General features: G+C 40.4%; 5 protein-coding genes, 1 long non-coding RNA gene and 1 pseudogene across 7 annotated transcripts; 4 read left to right on the top strand and 3 right to left on the bottom strand.

Annotated features, from left to right (window-relative positions):
• The first annotated feature begins 763 nt into the window (after positions 1 to 763).
• On the top strand, positions 764 to 1,831 carry LOC103950906 (acyl-CoA-binding domain-containing protein 3-like). Its single transcript, XM_018648355.2, has one exon. The coding sequence runs from the start codon at positions 764 to 766 to the stop codon at positions 1,619 to 1,621; it is 858 nt and encodes a 285-aa protein (XP_018503871.2). The 3' UTR covers positions 1,622 to 1,831.
• Positions 1,832 to 1,839: 8 nt separating this feature from the next.
• Positions 1,840 to 4,244, bottom strand: LOC108867511 (glycine-rich RNA-binding protein blt801-like). Its single transcript, XM_018648357.2, has 2 exons — positions 3,570 to 4,244; positions 1,840 to 3,493 (listed from the first exon to the last, which is right to left on the bottom strand). Exon 2 carries the CDS (start codon positions 3,468 to 3,470, stop codon positions 3,057 to 3,059), a length of 414 nt encoding a protein of 137 aa, XP_018503873.2. The 5' UTR covers positions 3,471 to 3,493; positions 3,570 to 4,244; the 3' UTR covers positions 1,840 to 3,056.
• A 5,068-nt stretch (positions 4,245 to 9,312) lies between these two features.
• LOC103950894 (subtilisin-like protease SBT1.7) lies at positions 9,313 to 12,003 on the top strand. Its single transcript, XM_009362146.3, has one exon. It carries the CDS (start codon positions 9,543 to 9,545, stop codon positions 11,856 to 11,858), a length of 2,316 nt encoding a protein of 771 aa, XP_009360421.2. The 5' UTR covers positions 9,313 to 9,542; the 3' UTR covers positions 11,859 to 12,003.
• A 1,656-nt stretch (positions 12,004 to 13,659) lies between these two features.
• On the bottom strand, positions 13,660 to 15,690 carry LOC103950883 (annotated as a pseudogene).
• An 838-nt stretch (positions 15,691 to 16,528) lies between these two features.
• On the top strand, positions 16,529 to 19,059 carry LOC103950873. 2 transcript variants are annotated; one of them, XM_009362126.2, is made up of 5 exons: positions 16,529 to 16,891; positions 17,351 to 17,465; positions 17,590 to 18,225; positions 18,321 to 18,504; positions 18,720 to 19,059. In XM_009362126.2, exons 1-5 carry the CDS (start codon positions 16,815 to 16,817, stop codon positions 18,743 to 18,745), a joined length of 1,038 nt encoding a protein of 345 aa, XP_009360401.2. In that variant the 5' UTR covers positions 16,529 to 16,814; the 3' UTR covers positions 18,746 to 19,059. The 2 variants fall into 2 exon arrangements, with proteins under 2 accessions (XP_009360401.2, XP_048436329.1); XM_048580372.1 differs by lacking the exon at positions 16,529 to 16,891 and having other exon boundaries at positions 17,351 to 17,461.
• A 97-nt stretch (positions 19,060 to 19,156) lies between these two features.
• On the bottom strand, positions 19,157 to 20,992 carry LOC103950865. Its single transcript, XR_667717.3, has 5 exons — positions 20,885 to 20,992; positions 20,713 to 20,771; positions 20,590 to 20,634; positions 19,617 to 19,654; positions 19,157 to 19,498 (listed from the first exon to the last, which is right to left on the bottom strand). It is a non-coding gene; the product is annotated as an uncharacterized LOC103950865 (long non-coding RNA).
• Positions 20,993 to 23,342: 2,350 nt separating this feature from the next.
• On the top strand, positions 23,343 to 24,902 carry LOC103950858 (3-oxo-Delta(4,5)-steroid 5-beta-reductase). Its single transcript, XM_009362107.3, has 2 exons — positions 23,343 to 23,497; positions 23,589 to 24,902. Exons 1-2 carry the CDS (start codon positions 23,459 to 23,461, stop codon positions 24,720 to 24,722), a joined length of 1,173 nt encoding a protein of 390 aa, XP_009360382.1. The 5' UTR covers positions 23,343 to 23,458; the 3' UTR covers positions 24,723 to 24,902.
• Positions 24,903 to 25,334: the final 432 nt, after the last annotated feature.

Here is a 25,334-nt window from a genome sequence, read left to right on the forward strand (position 1 = left end):
CCTTGAATAACCAATTTCGAACGTCCGTAACTATACCGTTATAATCCGGACTCACAAATGGCTTTCGCCTATACGTTCGTACCAATGAGTACTACGAGGATATGCTAAAAGAATAAGTCCCACATCTTTCAAGTCGATGGTCAACAGAAGTCAAAGTCCTTGCCTCTAGGGCAATTTCATAAATTCACGCTTTTAAAATAAAATAAAAACGTAAAATTTGGAACGGGTTGTTACATCAACAATACTATTAGTTACATGATTTTTGATGCCATATTAATACATTTGTTAACGTCTTATCAAACTGACTAAACAATTAATCTAAATTTTTTTTCTTACTTCACAAGAAAGACGTGTATAAGATGCGAATATCAAAATAACTATATATCAAACCAATTATTAACTAAGTAAGAAAGTTATAACTCGTATTATTGGTCCGAAACGGTGCAGGGTCGTTAGAAGTAGCTTCACAAGGACTGTAAATGCATGGACAATTTGACCACGTCCAATAGGTAGCGGAAACGTGTCCGTCAGAAAAAGTGAGGCGGGGGCAAAGCAGCGAAGAAAGCAATAATAAAACATCAGAATATGCTTCGCTCTGCTCTGCAAATATCCCTTTCCCTTTGCTCACCTATGAGTCCATGACTTATTACTATTAATTAACTTTTTAAAACTCATCGCCCAATCGCTTTTAATCTCCCTTTGTTTTCATCCTTCGATTTCATTTCTCTGTTTGCAGAATTTTGGACTCTAGTAATTAATCACCATGGAGCTCGTCCAGGACCTGTTTCTGACGGCGTCGCTGGCTCTGATCCTCTCGTTCCTCGTCGCCAAGCTTGTCGCCATGGCGGTTGCTGGCCGGGAATCTGAGGCGGAGTTCGGGGAGCGTGGGGATGCTGGCGGTGAAAGAGTTGGTGCGGAGGAGGTCAGCTTCGAAGAGAGGAGGCTGAAAGTGGAAGGTGCTTTTCGCTGTCAGAGTCAGAGGAGCGTGGACTTTGTTGGAGAATTGAATGTCGTTCGATTCGAAGGGGAAACGGTTCATCGGGCTGAGGAGATTGCAGAGCCACTGCAGGATCGTCGAAAAGGCCGCGGATTGCCAGAGGAGGTGTTGGAGGAAGAGTCGGTGGAGGTTAGATTGCCGGAGAAGTCGTTAGGGGCGGTTGGATTGCCGGAGAAGTCGTCAGCAGCGGTTGGATTGCCTGAGAAGTCATCAGCGGCGGTTGGATTGCCGGAGAAGTCGTCAGCAGCGGTTGGATTGCCGGAGAAGTCGTCAGCAGCGGTTGGATTGCCGGAGAAGTCGTCAGCAGCGGTTGGATTGCCGGAGAAGTCGTCGGATGGCGGGGACAAGCTGTCGGTGGAGAAAGCGATAGAGTTTGATCGCGGAAGCTCGGATAACAGCGAAGTGGAAGAAATTGGCGCGAAATCAGCAGGAAACGAAGTCGTTGCCGATCAATCGGAGGAGGTTAGGGTTGCGGATTCCGATGAAGCTAAGGAGAAGACACACGTGGCGGCCAGTGAGTTTAAATCGGGAAATTTCAGCGACGAGGATGATTGGGAAGGGATTGAGAAGAGTGAGCTGGATGACGAATATGCTGCGGCGGTGAGATCTGAGGGACACGATTGATCGGTTGGCGAAGGTCGGTGGCCATGTATGTGCAGGTATCCAACGGCTCTCAACTGTTGAGAGTGTGGCAAGTGGTACTAGACTTTCTATTATCTCTCTCCCTCTGTTAATATAATTAATTTGTGTAGCTATCCATATCTTTGTACTTGTTTTCACTTGTCTCAATTCTGGAAGATTAATGGAAATACAACCAAGATATCTAAAACACCATTATCAACAACAACAATGCCTTATCGCACTAATTAGGGGCGGAAATTCCGAAAAAACAAGGATAAAATGGCAATGTGTGTGAAATGAAATATGAGAGCGTATTCATGTTGTTGTTTCTTATAGTGTTGGTGATCTGCGTGACGAAATTAGTCTTATTAGCAACACACATTTCATTTGCATTGTTTCTGAAGACACATTTTTCTGTTTGTACTGTCTTCGACTGATAATCCCGTTGTTATGGTTTAGATTGATTTATCCAAATGTTACTTGGGCTTGGATTGTTTAGACTTTGTAGTTTGCCATATGCTTTAAAATGCTCCAGCTAATTGCTTCTTAATATCGTTTGGATTTATCCCTTGTCTTGCTTTTCTTATCTTGTAGTTCCTAGTTCTTCACGAGTCATGCGGACTTAGCATCATTCGTACATTCGATGATAAGGAATCTTAACATCCATTGTAGCTTTATGAACTCGACATTACATTGAAATGACAGCATTGTTCTGCATCTTGATCTTCCTAACCGCAGGTGCTATTCTCAAAACATTTGTTGTTTCTTCCCTTCTATATACACCACCATACACGCAAGGGAGTCGTTTGCCAATAGTCCGAGAACTGCATACTGACTCTTTAACGCCTCCAATATTCTATTTGACTCCTTAACCCCTCCAAGAACAGGGTCATTTCTTAGTTCCCAGTACATATTACGTTATGCATGGATGAGATTTGTCTCTGTTACTTGGCACTGTCATTTCCTTGCGGTTGAAGTTAAATTATTGACATATATACTTTTTACAACATTTTTAGTTGATTTTTTTTCTTCTGCAATTTAGGCTTCGAATTATGTCATTGCTGTTGTTGGTCACACAATTGGTGGCATGTAAATTTCGTTTTTGTGCAGTCAGCATAGTTTATTCAAGTTCTGAACTGTGTGAGCACTGTGAGGTGTGTAACATCTGTTCTTCCTGCCCTTTATCTTTTTCTGTTTAAGTGGAACAACACACCTTGTATGCAAACCAAACTATTCATCTTTCTCTGTTTAAGTGAAACAACACACTTTGTATACAAACCAAGCTAACTTTATTACATGTAACCGCTATATTACCGGTACAAGGGGGAAACACCTTTGAATTGCAGAAGAGAACTACGACTTATTTGTTTTTTCTTGCTTCTTGTCACCATAGCCATACTAAATTGGAAAATAGTTATTTTATCTTATTCTAGTAAAATCACTGAATATTTCCATGGACCTTGTTCATCTTCTCGTCATGACCACCCACCCCGCCACCATAACCTGGGCCTGTGCCTGCCCCAATTCCGCCATCTCCTCCACTGCCATTACCAAATCCGCCACCATTACCAAATCCACCACCATTACCATCATACCCCGTACCACCGCCACTATCACCACCAAAGCCCCCACCACCACCAGAGCCATAACCTCCGTAACCATCAGCTTTCAGCCCTCGAGAAGAAGTAGCCTCCTCACCATGCCAATTCTTTATCCCATGTTCCAAACCAAGTCTCTTGTCTATCAGAGCCCTCCTTTGAATCCCTTCTCTGGTGGCTTCAACAGCTACATAACTAAAAAACCCCATAGCCAAGAAAATGAGGCTCCATGAAACTGCATTGCTCCTTGCCATGACTTCTTCCTATACAATCGTACCTTCAAAAGGCAAAATATACCAAAGATTAGTATTGCAAAGGGAGAGAGAGAATGAGTGAGAGAGAAGAGAGCTCACCGCTGAGTTCTATGACGTTTTAGTCTTCCTCTTTACAAACTGTGAAGGGCCTTGATCGTCACTGCAGCAGAGAGGGCTTTAATCGAAGACCCTAACGAAATGAGGTAGGTTCCTTAGATTTATAAGGCGTATTGTGTATCATAGGGCATGGGTTTCTAAGAGTTGCACAGCAGATTGGCCAGAGGGGGGAGGGTACGGTTGCAGGTCTGCGTGATTACGATGACTGGTGCCAGCTTGATTCTGGTGGTGATGGCGATTTGCATGACCACAAGGCTTCAAAGTTGCTGCATTATAATTCTGCTTCTGGAACTTTATGCCAATACTTGTATTGGGCCTAGTAGTATATGGTCCATTCCTTTTCTTTCCTAGAGGTTGAAAACGAACAAGAACGGAGAGTTTGGGCTTTTCTTAGAAAAAGAAACCGAGATGTATGGGCCTGAAAGATAAGAACTAAGAGGGCAATTGGGTCGGGTTAAGGCGACAAATTAGGAGGGCTTCTGTAGTGTACATGGCCGAAGTACACATTTTTTTGTTAGCCGTTAGATGAATCTCAACGGCTAATATGGAACTGTAGCTCAAGTTACAAATGGGTTCTAGTGACCCAGTAGAAGAGTTACAACCCGACACCTGGAGTTCTCATTCCCCTCTCCCTTCCCCATCCCCTGGGCCCTGCTCATTTCCAATCTGAGTTTCTGACAACACCCTGGTTGGTTCCAGGAACAAAAAAAAATCCTTTCCTGGTCAAAAGCCTAAAACTCAGATTGAGATTTATGTGTTTTGAAACTGGACTTCAAATATCCACCAACAGTTGAACCCTCTAAATCACCAACCTAATTTTGGGTCTGCTCGCGGCGGCTCCCAGAAATGCCACCATTTCTTGCCGCCCCCACCACTGCCACCATGGACGTGAATTGAATTCATGACACGTATTATAGCAAAATTGTGTTTTCTGAGCTTTACATCCTGCAAATCCTTGTTGCAAGGGGAAATTTTTTTTTTCCTGTCAAAAATAAAAAGAAAAGAAAAAAGGGTTTTTTTACTCGGTTGCAAGTATAAACGAAATAATTCATCATGTCCGTCAATTTCAATCTAACGGTTATTATTCAGGTGCGTATTTAGTAATGTGTACTAGAAAAAAATCTGAATAAGTTAGATACATATTTTAAAAATCAATATCTAAACATGCAAGTATGGGTATTGTGTTATGCATTTGAGTTCAAATCTTTATCCACTCACTTTAGTTTAAAGTAAATTATCATTTGTATCAGGAAATAGCCAGGCAAGTTTTACAGTCTCGGTAGTTTCCACACAATTTGTGTTTCAACAGGAAGCTTCCAACACTCGACCTCGTTCGCTACAGTTCATGCCATTAAATGATCAGGACGAGTACACGAGTTCTAATTCCATCAAAATTTTCCTCTCATGTCCCACACATATAACAACTCATACAAAAAATTATTATACATAGACAAATGTCTTTGGATTTTTGTCAAAGACATTTGTCCGTACAGTAGTTTCTTGATTGACAAATGCCTTGGACAAAAATCCGAAGACATTTGTCCATGTATAATACTTTTTTGTATGAGTTGTTATCTGCGTGGGACATGAGAGGAAAATTTTGATGGAATTAATACCTGTGTACTCACCGTGACCATATAATGGTACGGACTGTAGCGAGTGAGGTCGGGCGTTGGAAACTTCCTGTTGAACGCAAGCCGAACCGGACCGACTGTATAATGCTGGAGCCCACAGTTAGGGTTTCTGTATGTTTCTACATGAAGATTTTATATTCATGGTCCCAATCAAAAGCTATACTTGGTCTAAAATAACAATAAGAAAAGGTTTGTTGAGCTAAAAGACAAAGGCAAAATAATCATGGGGTCTTGAATCCCGATAAATTAGTCGGTTGTTTCCAGTTTGCCTCGCTGGTTTGAAGAAAACCCCAAAGAAAAAGAATGCGAACCAACGAGCTGATGGTCCCATATAATGTTTGAGGTTGAGATGCCCTAGAGCGACACCAATCCTCCGGCAAAAGAGCATGCACTGGAGTGAGTTAATTTCAAAAATATCATATATCTACTAATTAATTAAACTTTTTTTGTCAATCAAAAGAGGATGAAAAGACAAATTAATCTTCTATCACAAAAAAAATGATGAGCAATAATGTAATTTCATACGTCCAAATTTTACTATTTTTTATTGAAACTTCACCTACAGATGATGTTAAAATACCTTCAATATTAAAAATAAAAATAAAAACAAAAACAAAAACAAAAAACAAATACCTCACACTCCCCCCACGTTCTCTCTCTCCTACTTTCCTTCTTATTTTCTAAAAAAATATGTTCATGCACACAAAGTATGTAGGCAAATGCTAATACATATTAATTAAGTAGAATATCAAGTGGTCCAGTAGAAAAGTGCAAAAAGCAACTCTCTAAACAAAAAAGGGAGGGTTCGATAATTTATAAGCTGTGAATCTGCTTGATCGCTGTCACGAGTAACGTGTAATTCCCAACTAACCTCCTCCAACCCCAATATAAGTGGATAACCGTAGTTTGCCACCAGTTGTCCCCCTTTTTTCAAAATAAATATATGCATATATATATATGTGTGTGTGTGTATATATTACTATCAATGATGAACAAAATTACTCTCTATGCTGATAGAATTAACAAATATATGATGCTAATTATTGAGAGAGAGAGAGAGAGAGAGAGTTTATGAAGACTGATGGTTGTGTGTTCTAATCAGATAATAGACAATGCAACATACATAAGCGACTAATTAAGACCACCTTCTAATCTTCTAATTAATTAATTATTTGGAGTCATTGGGTGGGAGAGAAAATGACATTTCAGCAACAAATTACATAACTGTTAATTATGCATGTAGCAGTTGCTTCATGCATGCACGCATCGCCAACCGGTTTCCGGTAAGCTTTTTGCATCTAGATTATCATATGTGATTAAGCTCTTAATTACGTTTACAGAATGCACGTAGACGGTTTTAAATTACAAGGGAAATTTAGAAGAAGTCCATTAATTTAAAGTTAATTTTAGGGTTTATAGCGCAAATAATTAGCAGAAACTAGATGCCAATTGATTGATAGAGATCCGATGGGGACAATCAGAAGCAGGCAAAAACAATGGAGGGGGCCGCAAAAGTAAGATTCCGTAAGCAACCTAGCTAGATCGGTGATTCTTTCTTTCACAACTCAATAACAAATTTCTTGCTTGTACTAAAGAAAAAAGAAAAAAAAAAACTATTGCTTGCTTTAACACGATATATCATTGTTGAACATTATTGTAACGATCTTACGTCGGAAATATGGCAAAACAAATGACAATCGATAAATTAATTGTTCTCACACCGTGTTGTTCTAGTAGGTGATTAAATGCAAGTTGAAATAATGATGGTGTAATAAATAATAGACCGTTGTTTAGATTATCTGAAAATCTTGACAATCGTTGCTAATCACAACTTCAAATTGATTAACAAAGTTCACATTGTGATCACATGTTGTCAATCATTTCGGCCAAAACGGGGACTCCATCGAATGCGACATGAAATGATATAAGCTCAATTTGATACTTATGATCCAAATACATCGTCATTGGAATCTTATAAATTTCACATAATTCTATATTGGTTTGAAACTGGATGTTAGCTTAATCCACTAAAAAAGGGTCCACAACATACTTTTTCCAATGCAATAAAGTTATTTTGTGCCCATTTTTCATTGATAAAGGAGTATTTCCAAGGGTTTGCTTTGGTATTGTGTTTATACTATCGTATTGAATGATTTCGATTCTTTAATTGCTATCCATATAATGCATATAGCTCTGATTGCTAGTTGAGCCGGTTCGATGGCTCTATGCGAATTAGCACTTTTAATCCTTATGATCTTGTTCTAGATCCATCATCAAACCATTAATTCATGTTTTACTACTTAAGATATACTTACAAATGCCAAATTTTACACTTCCAAACTTTCTGCTAAGCACTAAACAATATAAGGAGGAATCAATCAGAGCTTCCACTCATGGATTATTGGTGGTAAGGTCCATTTTCCAGCTAATGGATTTAGGAGGAGGTGGTCCAATCAAGGATATAAACACATTACTTGCTTGTCTTTTACTTCCATGATTAAATTTTATATTAATAAATACCACAGTTTAAGTTAGGTTATTATGAAGTATGAACACTATTAGTGCATAATTCGCACAAGATAAACTAGATTAATATACGCTATCTATCTCTACCACTACCATGCAATATGCATGGTCACATTAGACGACCAATATTAATTCATTTTCAATATGCTGATGATTGCTGACATTTTCAAAAGCAAGGCTTACATGTAACGCATCGATTATCGTTTTTAAGAGTTATTTTTTAGTGGCACTAGAAGCACCAACGTTATTATACTAAATATTAGTTACTAACTGATGTTTCATTTGTTTCACTATACGGATCTACAATGAACCTTATCTATTCGTATCAAATGAAAGACGACAATGTCAGTTGGTTACTAGAATTTAGCATACGATGTTGATATCTCTGGTTTTATTATCACTAGATAATCATCATCCTCAGCAGCCCACAATAGCCTAATTAATGTTAATACTAATGTAAGTTGGATTTCCACTACAATTATCGGATGAAGGGATGATGATTACCTTAATGTGGAAGGGTTATCAGGATCAAAATTAGACGATGGATTTCCACTACAATTATCGGATGAATGGATGATGATTACCTTAATGTGGAAGGGTTATCAGGATCAAAATTAGACGATAAATAACCAAAAAGGTGCTCGTAATGTATTGTCCAAGATTAATCACCGAAAACGCATTATACACCTAATTTGTTTGTAGGTCAATATCAGTTTTCTGTGATGTTCAAAAATTCCAATTCACAATCCAAATTAAGAAGCAAAGTCGCTTGCAGCCAACCCATTTACAATCAAAGAAACTTACATACGACTAAGACGTTAAAATAATTGTATTACAAGTGTATCACACGCTATGTGTTTTAACTTGTCCTCGTACCATCCGATGATAGACTTCAGATACTGCGAACTCAGCTCATCGTCCAATTACATGTAAAATTTTCTCATGCCTAAAAGTAACGGCACAGGGACAAATTTAGTGAAAAATATCCATTCATCTGACAACGTCATTAGGTAGAGTAGGCGTATGCAGTACCTTACCCTCTAGGCTTTTATACTTTGTTCACAAGACAGTGGTAGAAATATGTGCAAAGAAAACCAGAAAATAATTGAGTCCTACTGATTAACCAAACTTAATAAAACCCAGCTTAATTAAGTATACTTAATAAGTAATACTATTCATACTATGTTTTTGTACCACATTTTCATACCATCTTATGTGGTATTTGATGTGGATAGCGATATCATTTGAATTAATCACATTTTTAAATTTAGTTTATTATTTAATAAACTAATAATTAAGAAAAACTAGTTAATTAAATGATGATTGTGGTATACGAGAAGTCTTTCTCCTTCATTTCCTTGGATTTTGTAAATTTTTCTGTCGACATCAGATGCCACCTAAGATATAGTATAAAAACATAATATGAATAACATTATTGATACTTAACTAGTTTTTTTTTTTCCAACTGTAGGTGTTTAGGCTGGCCCACTTAACAACACCAATTATGCAGGAACAAATCACTATTCAAACCATAAGACTCAAATTTGCAATCACAAGAGTTTGTTAAAAAGAAGACAAAGCAATAACAAAAAAGAAAAAAGAACAAGGAAAATCTGATTTCATATGATTTTAATTTCCCACCATTAGTATTCAAGCGGAGAATGTTTAAATAGAGCAGACGTATCAAACAGAATCTCTCAGTGCTACGTGAAAAGCACTTCCATTGGCACTGAAGAGCACCTCCTCTCTTCCCTGGAAACTCAGAAAATCTCAGAGCTTGCAGAAAACTGAGAAAATGAAGATATCCACTTTCATGCTTCTGCTAACAGTCATGCATCTTGCTCTCTCTCGCGTCTCCGCTATTGCGGAAGACAACGCGAGAGAGCAGCCGGTGAAAAAGACTTACATTATTCACATGGACAAGTCCGAAATGCCGGCAAGTTTTGAAGATGGTCGTTTCGAATGGTATGATTCGTCTTTGAAATCCGTGTCGGATTCAGCCGACATGCTTTACGCTTACAAGACCATATTCCACGGCTTCGCCACCAGGCTAACCACCGAGGAAGCTGGGCTGCTTGAGAAGCAGTTGGGAATTCTGTCCGTTCTGCCCGAAAGGAGGTACGAGCTGCATACAACTCGGACGCCCGAGTTTCTTGGATTGGAAAAAAGCGAAGCCCTCTTACCAGCGATGGATAAAGCGAGTGATTTGATAGTCGGACTGGTAGACACTGGCGTGTGGCCTGAGATCAAAAGCTACGATGACACAGGTCTCGCGGCGGTACCAAGTGGCTGGAAAGGGGTGTGTGAGGAGGGAACAAACTTCAACTCCTCGAGCTGCAACCGGAAACTCATTGGCGCGAGGTTTTTCTCTAAAGGGTATGAAGCTGAATTTGGACCAATCGATGTGAAAACAGAATCGAAATCACCACGAGATGATGATGGCCACGGAACTCACACCTCATCCACTGCAGCCGGCTCCGCAGTTTCAGGAGCTAGCCTCTTTGGTTATGCTTCGGGGACAGCGCGAGGGATGGCGCCACAGGCTCGAGTGGCCACATACAAGGCGTGCTGGCTTGGTGGGTGTTTCGGCTCTGATATCATAGCTGCAATGGAGAAGGCCATTGAAGACGGTGTCAATGTTTTATCTTTGTCTATCGGGGGACCACTGACTGATTATTACAAAGACACTATTGCTATTGGAGCTTTCTCAGCCGTTGCACAGGGGATCCTTGTGTCGTGTTCAGCTGGTAATGGTGGGCCGGAAGCGGGGAGTTTGTCCAACGTTGCGCCTTGGATAACCACAGTCGGTGCTGGAACATTAGACAGGGATTTCCCGGCTTTTGTTAGCCTCGGAAGTGCAAAGAAATTCAGAGGTATATCGCTCTACAGGGGAACATCCTTACCCAGTGGATTACTTCCACTTGTATACGCTCGTGATGCAAGTAACTCCTCCAGTGGCGAGCTATGCGCTCCTGAAAGTTTGATTCCTGCAAAGGTTGCAGGGAAAATTGTGTTATGTGATCGAGGGGGACCGCCTAGGGTCCAAAAGAGTTTGGTGGTGAAACAGGCCGGTGGCTTAGGGATGATTTTGGCGAACACTGATGATTACGGAGAAGAACTTGTTGCGGATGCATTTCTACTGCCTACAGCAGCAGTTGGTGCGATAGCTGGTGCTGCAATAAAAAGCTATATTGCCTCCGATTCTAATCCCACGGCCACAATTGCGCTTGGAGACACGGAGTTAGATGTGCAGCCCTCGCCTGTGGTGGCATCATTCAGCTCCAGAGGACCAAATCCAGTCACTCCCGAAATACTGAAACCAGACCTAATAGCACCGGGAGTAAATATCCTTGCTGGGTGGACTGGTGCAGTTGGACCAACCGGACTGAATGAAGACAAGAGGCGGGTCAACTTCAACATCATTTCAGGTACTTCCATGTCATGCCCGCATGTGAGTGGTTTGGCCGCCCTTGTCAAGGCTGCTCGTCCAGAATGGAGCCCTGCAGCCATCAAGTCTGCACTCATGACCACATCCTACACAGCATACAAAACTGGAGAACCCATCATAGATGTAGCAACTGGAAATCCTGCAACGCCGTTTGATTATGGTGCTGGGCATGTGGATCCGGTGGCAGCCCTCGACCCTGGCCTTGTTTATGATAATGTGGTTGAGGACTACTTCAGCTTCCTCTGCGCCTTGAATTATAGCTCAAGTCAGATCAAACTAACCACTCACAAAGACTTCACTTGTGATACAAGCAAGAAATACAGCCTCGGAGATTTTAATTACCCGTCTTTTGCTGTTCCTCTAGAAACATCTTCAGGCAAAGGGGGCGGGACAGGTGCATCAACAACTGTAAAATACACAAGGACACTGACCAATGTGGGTACCCCAGGAACATACGAGGTCTCGATATCTTCGCAGGCGCCATCAGTGAAGATTTCGGTCGAACCACAATCCCTGACTTTCAGTCAAGCATACGAGAAGAAAACATATACCGTTACTTTTGTTGCAGGTTCTTCGCCATCTGGTACAAACAGCTTTGCTCGGTTGGCATGGTCCGATGGGAAACACACAGTAGGTAGTCCAATTGCTTTCAGCTGGAAATAATTTAACAGCATTGAAGAACTGTTCAAACTCAGATGAGGGGTTATGAGGTTCCTGCAAGAAACCCAGTTGTATATTTCTTAGTAATTATGTTGTGAAATAATCCTGTACCTCTCTTGTATCGTAGCAATCGGCGATTGATTTTTTTTTTTTTTTTTTTTCACGGTTGAAATTAAAAGGAGAAAGAAGAACAGATGGAAAATTAATTGTACAGGAAACTGTATAAGGAATTGACACAAGGGCAATGAAAAGAATTACCAATTTGTATTCACTTATATGATATGTAACTAAAACAAGATGATCTAATCTTCCATTTTCTCACTTCTGGGCCCCTTTTTTTCCCCAAAAAGAAAGAACACCGGGGATCATATTGTAATCATCACACGTCGGGATGCAAATTTCGAACACGACAAGTTACACCACTTGAAACCTGCAAATGTGAATTGGACCACTTATCCACATCCCTTCATGAATGGAGTATATTAGTTCAGTCCTGTCCAAGAAACATATCTGCAAATGTGAATCAAATCCCACTTCCACTGGCGGAGGGCAATGCCACCAATGTTGCCCAAAAGCCAAAACAGTTTCTCCACTCTCCACCGGCGCCCGACCCAGCGCCCAGTCAATTACTTCCCCAACCGTTTGGCTGCGTACTGTCAATGCTGACGTCAGCCTACTTTCCCTTTTATCTTTTCTGTCGTGGGGCCCGCGAGGCCAGTCCAAATGTAGGGGGCCACAGGCACAGCAGTGATGCCGTTGGGCCGTTTGATCCTCAAGAAGCCCCAAAATTTTGAAATTAAAAAATTGAAAACCTAACATACGGAAATATTTTATTTTAAAATATCGAAAAAAAGGAGGAAAATAAAAAAAAATTGAACACTTTGTTGTGCAAAAATAGATCCATCTTCTCACGTGAATTTCATATGGAGGGAATCTCTGGCACTGTCAATTCTCTTGTGCAGAACAAAGTAGAAAGATAATAACTGGAGAAAAACTCCCATATTTACCAGAAACTCGGAAGCTCTCAGACTAGCAAAGATTGAGAAGATGAGAATGTCGCTTTTCATACTTCCCGTAGCACTCGCGCTTCTGCTTCTCTCCCACATCTCCGCAAGCATAGAAGACGAGAGAGAGCAGCAAATGCAGAAGACATACATCATTCACATGGACAAGTCCAATATGCCAGCAAGTTTTAAAGATGACCATTCCCAATGGTACAGCACGTCTTTGAAGCAGGTGTCAAATTTGGCATATATGCTTTACATATACACCAATTCAGGCAACGGGGGAGCAGGTACCAATAAATACACAAGGACTCTAACCAGTGTTGGTTCACCAGCAAGATACAAGGTCTCTGTGTTTATAGACCCAAAACTCGCAACGTCAGTGAAGACCTTGGTTGAACCAAAATCACTAAGTTTCAGTCAAGCAAATGAGAAGAAGACTTATACTGTGACGGTTGTTACCAGTGCCATGGCATCTGGTACAGATATTTTCGCCTGGTATGGTCCGATGGGAAACACATAGTGAGTACGCCCACTGCTATCAGCTGGTTTTAACTTTAGCAACATTCCTGAACCTAATTTACCTTCAGATCATGGGAGATGGCAGCTCCTCTGCTGAACCTTAGTCGCTGATATGGTGCTTATATATGTACTGTGTTGTGAAATAAAAAATCTGTGGTTTTTTTTTTTTTCAGTTTTATATTTTTGTCCTTGTTATCACCCAGAACACATCAATTTAGTGTTTTCTGGAGATAAATATTGAGAATTATACTGAATTAGAAGTTTAAAAGAGACGTAGGGGAATTTAAAAAATCATCATATAACTAGAAATTCAAAGAGCTGTCTCCAATGCAATCATCATGAAATCAATCACAATGAAACATCTTGAAGTTACAATAACGAAAAAGCTAAAATATAAACTAAAACAAAGTCCAACTATCATTCTGTATCCTCTACAGACTGACAAACAGGGAGGTAATAAGTATCGAGCTGCCAATACTTTTGTTTGACACCTTCCCGAACTTGTTTACCTAAACAATCCTTAACAGGCAATGGAATGAACCGCGTAGAGTAACCCAAATTCTGCAGTTCTAGTGAAACCAAGTGACAGTAAACGACATGGAAGAACGCATTACCTCCGCAAAGGCCATTGAAGAACGAATAGATCCCGCCTGGCTTCAATAACTTGGGAAGATGCCGGTCGAACTCTCTCAAGTCTTCGTCGTACTCTCCGTAGGTGTCAAAGAAAATCCCTGAACAAATGAATCAAACAATTCATAAATTCACAAATTGAAGCTTAAACAGCCAATTGAATTAGCTCATTTCTACTTCACCACCATCATAAGATTTAAGCTGAGGTAGCACATCCTGCCATCGACCGAATATTAAGTTCACGTTATCCTTCTGTGCCCAACCGGTTTGAATCATACGCTGATAAACCTCCGGGTGAGCCTCAACGATGGTATGCGAAGCGGGGGAGTATTTCTGAATGGCTGTATCCACAAGCCCCATTCCGAATTCAATTATCAACACATGGCCACCTCCGGAACAAACCGCTTTCGCGTGTGCCTCCATTAGCGGATGCTCCCGGGCCATCATCACCGCCTTACAATTCGAGTCCACCAGCTTATCATTTCTGAAGCTCACTGTGTCTTCCAAATAATCGCCATCGCTATCCCCGTCCTTCTTCTCCCTCCTCGCAATCGTTCCGAATACCAATTCTGCTTCAATCCCGAATATTCAACTCACATTAATCCAACACTTTAATTTCTGATTCATACGAAAATCCAAATTACATTCATTTTCTAATTTCTATGCTAAGCACGTATCGGCATTGAGGAGTATATCGTAGACGTCCTCGTGGCCTGCTTCCATCGCGAAATCGCCTGCGGAGAGACTGGAAGGGGATAAGGCTTTACAGGGCGCGCCAGCTTCTAGAAGGGCAGTGACGGCATCGGCGTGGCCCAATTTGGTAGCGTGCATCAGCGGATTGAGGCCTTCGCCATCAAAGTACGTAACGTCAGCTCCGGCGAGTATTAAAGCTTTCAGCTTCTCGGTGTCGCCGTTCCTCGCCGCCTCGCATAGTTGCGTGCCTTCTTCCATGTCTGTGTCACTGTACAGTGTTGGTCAAAACCCTGGTCAACGTTCATAAAGGGTACGCTCTTCTATTTGCACCCAGCATTTGTGCTCTTCTCATCCAACAAAGTTTGAACTTTCAATTTTACCCCTCAAACACTTCAAAAGGAGAGATTTTTAAGTATGCTCAGAATACATAACGGTGGGTCACATATAATTACACAAGTGGTGAAATTTTTTTTTTTTAAGTGTCCCACAATTTGTATAATTGTGGTGTACCAAATCATGTTCTAATTATATTGAAAAATCTCTCATTCAAAAAGGCTATTGGCTAAAAAAGATTTAAAAAAAAATTTAAATATTGATATTCAAGTGGGTACTTCACATGTCAAAAAATAAAAAATAAAAAACACAAAAAATATATTATTTTCTTCTCTTGTTTAATTCAGCAGTTAGATGTATAATCGTTAGAAAATCCTAGTGCGTGTTTTATAGGCGTAAAACTGAGGGTACAATTGGAAGCTACAATTTTGCTGGGTCAAGAGAGCATAAATGGTGGGTGGTGGAAAATAAGTAGACCGTTAATAAATGTTGAGGGAAAATAGAAGCATAAGAAGAAGAAGAAGAAGAAGAGCTACAAGGGCAGGCAGCAAACACTACACATTACAAACAACATTTCCTCCAACAAAAGATCAAAAATAAGGTATGGAGGTTCTTCAAACCAAGTACAATTATGGCCAAAATGAAGAGCACAGTGAGCTAGGCGGCAGGCAACCTCATTTACTTGACGATGCATGTGGGTATAAGGCAGAGCGGACATTTCATACTTTAACCGTGAATGTTTTGTTATGTTGAAGGCTTGAAGCGCATGACAAGCTGGAACATGTCGAAACCATTAAATTCCTTTTTGGAAATGCCATCCTAATTATTTGTTCATTGATTCTATTTTGTTTATTCAATAAAAAAAAATCATAAATAAGCAAAAGTATGTATTAAGAGAAAATTAATATACAAAAATCACTTCTCATCTATTTACGTTGACATCAAATTTGTAGTATACAAATTCAACTCACATTCGATTAGACATTAGGCTTAAGCGAAGCAATTTGTACACCTAGTAAAACAAAAACAACGTTAAAACTAATCATCTATAGCATGTAATTATCGTATCCGTTAATGCGTGTAAAATTCACAATGCATTAATAGTCATAAATTAGAATCAACCTACTCAAACACGAACAACTCATCGTTGTTTTTAAAGTAGAATAAACTCAATTCAAGTTATTATAAAATCATTCTTCAATTGCAAAAATGGACAAGGAAAACGATTGAGAGAAAAAGGAAATGGTCAAGAAAATTGTTAAACTAGTGAAGTAGCGATCATAAAAGCCAAGGCAGTCGTCAATGGAACACAATCCACGTACGCGGTGGCGCATCGCCATCGCCATCCAATCGACCAATTTTGACCCCTCTCCAAAACTCTGAACTGCATCAAACGACATCGTCCTGGGATTTCTAGAAACCCCAATTATTCGCAGAGTTTCCTATAAACCCGCGACAGTCCTCAGCATTTTAGATAAAATACAAAAAATCGTTGTTTATATATTTTAAGCCCCCCCTCTCTCTCTCTCTCTCCCAACCCAAATCTTGTGTCACCTGCAAATCCAAATTGCATCGCCGAAATAACGGAATCTCTCCTCACCCAATTTCTCTTTTTACCCTTTTTGTCTATTTCTCATTTCTATTTGCTTCCACTGTCAATTTTGCACTCGAATTCATTTCGGATTTAATCATTTATCGAGCTAGGGTTCATTTGAATTTTGTTTGAATAAAACAAGATTGGCTGGTAATTTGTTTGTGAATTTGGGGTGATTAACTAATGGCGTCAGGTTTTGATCGGTGGGAGAAAGATCCATTTTTCCCGGCGGCCGAGGAAGTTCAAGAATCCGCCGACAGGTAGCATTTCTCATTGTTCGTTTCTGTTATTTATTGGGCTCCAATTTTACATAAGTCCATCAATTTGTATTTTTTTTTTTCAAATAAAGTTTCAATTTTTCTACGTTTATTGCAATTTTGAATTGCATCTGTAATTTGATAGCTTCCAGCTCATTTGAATCAAATCCCATCTTTAGGCAACGTTCAGCACATTTTTTTTCGTTTTGGTCCCCAATTAATTAGAATTCATGAATTACGATTTTATCTTCTATTGTTTTCCTCCACATGTTGTCAACATTTACAATTTGTTTCTAACCCATTGAGTAATCGGTGTTTATCCGCGATGTGTTTACTTTTAAAACCGGAATTGGGGTTTTTGTCTGCACTTCTTCAAATGCAATGTGCATTGAATTGAATGCTGAGGTTGATAAGTTTTTGTCGTAAATGGTATGTTAATTTGTTTTTTATGTGGTTCTGAAGGATGGAATCTACACATCGAACATGGATCCACGCCAGGAAAGACGCTTCCAATATGTGGGATCTTGAGGAACTTGGCAGGGATCTGCGAACAACTCTTGGAACTACCAAATGGCAGGTCCTCTTCTTTCTATGCTCCCTCAGCTATGGCTGTTGCCCTTTAGGCTGAGCAACATTATGAATTGGTATTACGCCCGTATCAGTGTAGTGAATAATTGTTTGAAATTTTGGTGGCAATGCAGTTAGAGGAGTTTGTACGAGCAGTCAGGTCAAGTTATGCAAGAAGGTCATGTGAAGACGCAAGAGACAGGCACCATCAATTCATTGTTGCCATCGAGGATCAGGTTTCCAAAATTGAAAAATCGTTAAAGGAGGCTGCCCTTTCTGAGGGCAAGGCTACTCAACCTTGGGTGCGTTTGGATGAAGGGGAGTGCAATGAACTTGCGTTTTTTCTTTCTGGGCCATCTGCATCTGAAGAGAAAGTTATTGCCAAGGGTAACGACAGGGATGTTGAAAACCCACGAATGACAGATGGAGATACGGCACCAGGTAGTTCGAAGAACTCATGTGGTTCGACTGAGCTGGGCTCCCAGAAGACTAGGGAGGAGAAGCCACATGGGCATAGGAGGACAGCTAGTGCTAGTGCTGACATTGGTGCCTTGAAGATTGCAGTTTTCGACGATGGATACGTACCAAGTTCTTCTGCTATGATGGTTGAGCATCCTGTACGAAAGATTCCAAGTATGTCTGGGTTTCTTAGTTCCATGGAAACCGCATCAAAGTTGAAGTGGTCAAAGAATGGTTTTAGGAAGTGGAAGGCAGTGGACTGTCATGAAGATGCTGATGCTGCATTTTTGCCATCTACTCAGTTAACTAGGGTATGTATGCTTTATTCCTTTGATTTAATTTACTACGAGACCTTACATCCTTGGCATTGTGTTACTAATGATTAAAATTCTTGTTTTCCGTTTAGGGCATCAATGCTTGCTTTGAAAAAAATAAGAGTTGTCTGGATAGTTGCGATGAATGTTACGATAAACCATTGTATGGCTGGTACGGAGCTATTCAAAGACAACTTCAAAGGTCTCAGTACTATATGCAATATAGTTGGCCTGCCCGTGTAGCTCTTTGGATTGTTATTCTCCTTTTCTTGATTGGTAAGCTTCACAAAACCCTGCCAATGTTGAGATGCAATTTGGACATGAATATTTGTCCGAATAGCTAAAGCATATGTGTTTCTTACCCAGCTAATTCATCTTCCGAATGATTTTTTTTAAATGTTTGTCGTGATGAACCGAGTCTGTCTTTTTCTGTCATTTCTTGTTGAAGGGTATTTTTGTATTCATGAGTTTGGCATTTTCGTTCTTTGCAGTTTTAATTGCATTGCGTGCGATCTGAGCTGTAGTAGATCACGACAGCGCAAGGAGAAATCTGTCAATCGATGGACATAGAAGTAGGAATATTGTGTTCAAATGAATACATTATTCTCACACATTGTTGAAGTGCCAAGCGGTGAGCACAACCTAGAGAACCGTCAAAGGATTCCACTTTTGTTTTGCTGTTTTCCTCCTCCAATTTTGATACCTTTGAAGGAGGGAAAACTCTCTTGTATTATAACTACAAGCAATATCAGAGAAAATCATAAGCCAAAAGATATTCGCTATGTGCTACTGCATCTCGTAATATAATTTTTTCGTTTCTCTTTCGTGTAACTTCATGCACTGGTACTGATTCTGTAGCTTATAACATATAGAAATTTTAAGCTTACTTTCGATATGACCAACGCAGTTGTGTAAGGTAGAAGCAGCGTTCATTTGGAATCGAGAGAGAGATATTCTAGAAACTCAAATTGAAGTATTGCATACATCAAACAATCCTCCCCTTTTTCTCTACATTGGCACCCTAAGTCGGCTTGCGTAGCGACGTTAGTTGGGTCTGCAGTTACGAGTTCAGACACGGAAATGATGAGGAAATGGCGTGACGAAGAGCCATCGCGAGGCACGAATGTCCTGGTTGCTTTTCTGTACGGCATCATCATGTTCCTTCTTGCCGAAGTCTATGCCCTGGATGTGACCCCAGATGAATGATACTGACTACCAAAGGCGGTGCCAAAGCCCCATCCAAGACCTAGTCCAACGCTACAGCCTCCGCCTTCGATACAAAATATCGAGTTAATGATATACACATAATGATGCGATTGACGTGGATCCGATACATTCTGAAACTATAAACGAGAGTATCCGGGTTGATTAAAAGGAAAAGGGTATACCTTACGTACACCAAGGCCCAAGAAGCTCAAAGGCGTGCCTGTAGCAAAAACATGTATAACATGTCAGTATGAAAACAAATTAGTACTTGGTGGTTTCGCGGTCGATCACATATAAATAAGTATAAATAAGCATGACAATTCATTAATACTAGTTGATGGGGGCGAACATATACTAAGCACATAATATGATCAAGTAAACATGATGAAAAAGGATCTCAATTGCCGTCAGCTGCTCAATTGATAATCATCCAACTATTAGCATGCTTTTGAGGTTTGTAAACAGGGTTAACTGTCTTCAATCGGGAGATAGACACCGTTGAAATTTCTCACTCTGGATAACGGAGAAGAACCACCGACCATTCCTTTCAGTTAAATTGCCCTCCCTCCAAGAGAAAACGGATTCCATTTACATCACATCAGTCTTGAACAAATGTTCACCCAACTACATATGACAGTGAAGAAGCAAGTAGAGGATGAACCAAATGAAATCATCTGCTTACTGTCCCTTCACGAGTCGCTACAAAATTTCCTTTTCTTAAAGATAGGACAGAGACACCGTCAAATGACCACAAAAACACAAGATTCACGAAGATGATAAGGTGATCAGAACACCACCACCTCCTCCTCCTCATCCATACTTCAACCATTGAGAATTGGTCCTTTCAGGAGTCACAATACGCGAACTACACACTTCGAAAGTTTTTTCTTCTTTTCTCAAGCACCGCAATTATATTCACTTTTGACACCATTTGCCTATTGGCTGCACAATATGCATCTAGATGCGTACGTTGTAAACTTGTAACAATTTATAGAAAGGCCCAACTAATACAAAACTATGCTAAGAAAATAAGCACAAAAAACTGTTTCAATTCTTCTAATTCACAGTCCGATTCGAATTGTTATAAAGATTAAACATTTTCACAAAGATGAATTGGAAAATGCAATCAAAATCGAACAGGGAGAAGGAACCAACCTCCGAAACCCCATCCAACGCCGAAACCGCAGCCAGCACCAAATCCTGAAGAAAACGAACTGAATTGGTCACGACCTCATCGCACATAAAGATTATAACCCAATAAGCTTCCTGAAATCGTACCGAATCCGACTCCAGCTCCATTGAAGTTGGTTAGCACCATCGCTGTTTGCAGGTCGGAACTAGAGATCAAGATTCAGCATTTACATATTCGGTGTAAATTTAAGTGAATAATAATCAAATTAATCGGGAATTTGAGTGGCCGAAGTTCATATGAAATCAAGGAGGGACATACCTACGAGCCTCCAATAATGGCGACCGGTTCCGAGTCCGACTGCAATGAGGTGTGCTTAACACTCTCCTCTCTTCGTTTGTTTATCAAACTAGCTAAAATGAACCGCGGGCCAGTCGGCTCTCAAATGAAGCCCTTTACGGAATGGATGTACCCCTTGCAGGCTTGGGCCAGCCCATGCATTCCTTTCAATAGAACTTACGTAATTTGCTTTTCCCGCCAATAGGCAAAGAAATATTTGAAATTATTACAACTTTTATATAGAAGGATATTGGGTCGTGCTTATTTCCTCAATTGTGAAAGTCGTTGTCGTACTTATTTCATCAAATGTGAAAGTCGAATGAATCGACGAATCTTTTTACTTTTCATTTGTAGTAAAGAATAATAATATTAAAGTACAACAATCCAGTATAAAATATTACAATTTTTATATACGTCATTTATAAGAAGTACGAGTATGAAGTAGGGGTCCGTATCCCCACAAAGAGGGAGTCAATTGAAGATCTCGGGCATTGGCGGGAATTTCGCCTGCTACAAGCTTTTTCACGGGAGGCCAAGATGCGCTGCATGCCAAATCATAAACGCATGATTTCGACTAGCTCGATAAGGCATTACGTTAGGTTTCAGGTCCTGCGTCAAAATGTTAAAGAGGTTTCATTACTTACCTTTTATGTAAGGAGAATATAGGGGAGGAAAGTGAATATAAGTTCGTTTACTGCATCCCGGTCAGCATATTGAACTTATCCTAATGTTAACTATTTACTCTCACTCCACATAAGTTAGGAACTTATGATTACTATTATTGATTGCATGATTATATAATTCTATTTTAAATCTTCATTAGCATAAGGTGTTATTTAATAACACAGATAAGGAAATGTATTGATCTCTTACATGACGGTATGAGTTTAAATTCTATCAATGATTATTCTAATAAAATCTATCGTTTGACAAAAAAAAACGAAAACAAATAACACAGATAACTAGATGACAAAGATCCATGTTGGTTACGATGTGGACAAGTCTTGTAGCCCATGAACAATGTCACGAACTTGCGGCTGACGCTGGAGGTGGGGGGCTACCGCCTTTGTCATGGCTCTTGTTAAAACACCAAAATAGTCTCTTTGGCCTCGTTTGGCAGCTCGGACCGTACTGACTATTTCAGTCGGATAGGATAAATAGTCGTCGGATAGGACTGACTAAATTAATCGGGCGTTTGGTGTTGTATCAGATTAATTTATACATCGGATAATAGGTCGGACTATAATAATTATTTTAAATAATTTCACAAAATAAGTGTTGTTCAAATGAAAAAAAAAGGAAGAAAAACAGGTGAGGAAAAAAAAAAAAAGCATCATTACACAGACAAAAATTAAAAAAAAAAAAAAAAAAAACCTAGATCTCTTCCCACTTCCCAATCATGTCTTCCTATCTTCACCATCTTCCCCACGCATCAATTCCCACCCTCCCATATGAACCCACTTCCTTATTTCTTCAAATCTCCCAAAACCCATATTGATTCACCAACCAAAAAAAAAAAAAAATCCCAGAAATTAAATATTTTCAATGCTAATAAACCAAATTTTATCATCGGAGCCTAGCTCCCTTCCTTGTCGGAGCCCAGCTCCCTACCTCCTCCTCGTCCTTCTCGTTGGAGCCTAGATCAGAAGAATTTGAATCATCATCTTCTTCCTTCAACCCACGGAAGTATTGTTGTCCTGTCAAAGATCGAAGGCGAACGGAGGAGGTGGGAGGTGTGTGTGTGTGAAGGAGGAGGGAGGAATAGAAAGAAAAAAAGAAGACGACAAAGATGAACTTGACATCTAGACGAGAGAGAGCAGGCAGGTGAGATGGTTGAAGGAGTCATGCAAGAGAGGAACGGAGTGAGCAAGAGAAATCTCACCTGACTAAATAATACAGAGGTTTTGGACGGGATTCGTAAGCGGGTGGGAGGGGTATAAAATAAGTGGGGCCGGATTAAATAATCCGGTGCTTATTTAATACGAAGCTCACCAAACACCCGTTTCGTATTATTAATACTATCCGATGGTCTTATATGGTGTGCCAAACGAGGCCTTTATGTGCTTCACCGTCCAGACAGTCCGCCTCATACAAGGGCTAAGTTGCAATGATTTGTAATTTCGGAGATGCAGTTTGCTAATATATAGACTTCAGGGACCAATTTAATGGACATTTAACGGAAAATTACTTTTGAACTAAATTTACTAACAAAGTATTACCGTGAAGGCTTAAATCCTAATTTTTTAACCATATGACTTATCTTTCAATTACCTTATTATCACGAATATCGTTTATTCAATTAGGCATTTTTTATATTTTTGGGAGTGGGCTTGGAGCTGGGCCTTAATCTCATCCGAACAAAAGAAGATAAAGCCTCCACGTAAGTGTTAATACATGGCACAATTAATCATCTAGAGGATAAAGACATTCCGACCGCAACTCCCTGTGAGTATACGGCTCAGAAATGTTGTAAATCGAAGACTGCAAGTTAGAAATCCGATCAAAAAACTTGTGAAAGTAATTTACAATTTCTCAGAGAATTCCAAATCCAAGATCATGAGCTGGTGGTGGGCCGGAGCTGTTGGCGCTGCTAAGGCAATCACAACCACAACTCCTACTGCATCGATCCCTTCCAATTTTTAATTTATTTTTTCCTAAATACCCTTTTTAATTCCCATTTTTGCAGAAAAAATTCGATGAAGAGGAACCGCCGCGAACTCCCCAGAGCGTGGGTCTCGTGATTGGCGTCACCGGCATCGTCGGCAACAGTCTCGCCGAGATCCTTCCCCTCTCCGACACCCCTGGCGGCCCATGGAAGGTCTACGGCGTCGCGCGCCGTCCCCGCCCCAACTGGAACGCCGACCACCCTGTCGAGTACATCCAATGCGACATCTCCGATCCCGACGATGCCAAAACCAAGCTCTCTCCGATAACCGACGTAACGCACATTTTCTACGTCACATGGACCAATCGATCCACCGAGGCAGAGAACTGCGAGGCTAACGCCGTTATGCTGCGCAACGTTCTGAATTCCGTTATACCGAACGCACCGAAGCTCCAGCACGTGTGCCTCCAGACCGGGGCCAAACACTACGTCGGGCCGTTCGAGTTGTTCGGCAAGATTCAACCTCACGAACCACCGTTTACGGAGGATCTGCCCAGATTGGACGCCCCGAATTTCTACTACACCCTTGAGGACTTACTGTTTGCGGAGGTGGCGAAGAAGGAGAACTTGACTTGGTCGGTGCACCGACCCGATGCGATATTCGGGTTTTCCCCTTACAGCATGATGAACATCATTGGCACGCTGTGCGTGTACGCCGCGATATGCAAGCACGAGGGGAGGCCACTGAAGTTTCCGGGAAGCAAAGCGGCGTGGAACTGTTACTCGGTGGCGTCGGATGCGGATCTGATAGCAGAGCAGCACATATGGGCGGCGGTGGACCCGTATGCGAAAAATGAAGCGTTTAATATCAACAACGGGGATGTGTTCAAGTGGAAGCATTTCTGGAAGGTGCTGGCGGAGCAGTTTGGGATAGAGGAGTACGGGATTGATGAGGGAGGCGGGAGGCTGAGCTTGGTGGAGCTGATGAAGGGGAAGGAGAAGGTGTGGGAGGAGATAGTGAGGGAGAACGAGCTGCAGCCGACGAAGCTGGCGGAGGTGGGAGTGTGGTGGTTTGTGGATGTTTGGTTGAGCGGAGAAGGGTTGTTGTGCAGCATGAACAAGAGTAAGGAGCATGGGTTTTTGGGGTTTAGAAATTCCAGGAATTCGTTTGTTACTTGGATTGATAAGATGAAGGCTTTCAAGATTGTGCCGTGATCGACTGATGACTCTCTTGAAATAATTTTGTCCTCAATGCGGTGATGGTGGTGTTTGGGTTTTGGGGATATTTTGTTGTGATTTTTCTTGCTCTTTTTCTACTTGAATTCACAATAAATTATACAAACTTACTTTGTTGTATGGAAAATTGATAGATAAATGTGCTATCGAGCCTCATCATCTTTTTCTCCTCAAGTTTTTTTAGATGGTTTTCTAGCCTTTGGATTTGATAAATTACGGGACACGTACATTTTTCGATTCAATCAAATTCATTAGTTTGTAGAGCTATTCACTCGATCGCTACATTTCTGAAACATGTTAGAAGGACAACAATAAAAAGGGAAAAAAAAAAAAAAAGGAATAGTGAAAATGACTACCAATTCCAAAAATTTACCCCATTTTGTTTAGACTTTTTAGCTATAATGGTCCCTAAGATTTGTCCCTTATTAATCATTTTGTTCTACTATGAAAAATCTTTATTTTTAAATAAGAATAAAATAACAAAAATACTCTCAATTTTTATCAAATCATTTGGCCCATTGTTTATTAAATTAAGGATATTTTTGTTATTTTGGTCCTTATTTAATATAATTTTTTATAAATGATTAAAAT

The sequence above is a fragment of a genome, unplaced genomic scaffold (genome assembly GCF_019419815.1).
Source record: "Pyrus x bretschneideri cultivar Hongxiangsu unplaced genomic scaffold, Pyrus_bretschneideri_v1 Contig1, whole genome shotgun sequence".
Taxonomy (NCBI): Eukaryota; Viridiplantae; Streptophyta; class Magnoliopsida; order Rosales; family Rosaceae; genus Pyrus; species Pyrus x bretschneideri.

Coding starts and splice junctions, on each gene's coding strand:
- LOC103950906 (XM_018648355.2), top strand. CDS start 764: ATGGAGCTCGTCCAGGACCTGTTTCTGACGGCGTCGCTGGCTCTGATC.
- LOC108867511 (XM_018648357.2), bottom strand. CDS start 3,470: ATGGCAAGGAGCAATGCAGTTTCATGGAGCCTCATTTTCTTGGCTATG.
- LOC103950894 (XM_009362146.3), top strand. CDS start 9,543: ATGAAGATATCCACTTTCATGCTTCTGCTAACAGTCATGCATCTTGCT.
- LOC103950873 (XM_009362126.2), top strand. CDS start 16,815: ATGGCGTCAGGTTTTGATCGGTGGGAGAAAGATCCATTTTTCCCGGCG. Junction 16,892..17,350: donor GTTCAAGAATCCGCCGACAG/GTAGCATTTCTC, acceptor GTGGTTCTGAAG/GATGGAATCTACACATCGAA. Junction 18,226..18,320: donor CATCTACTCAGTTAACTAGG/GTATGTATGCTT, acceptor TTTTCCGTTTAG/GGCATCAATGCTTGCTTTGA.
- LOC103950858 (XM_009362107.3), top strand. CDS start 23,459: ATGAGCTGGTGGTGGGCCGGAGCTGTTGGCGCTGCTAAG. Junction 23,498..23,588: donor GAGCTGTTGGCGCTGCTAAG/GCAATCACAACC, acceptor CCATTTTTGCAG/AAAAAATTCGATGAAGAGGA.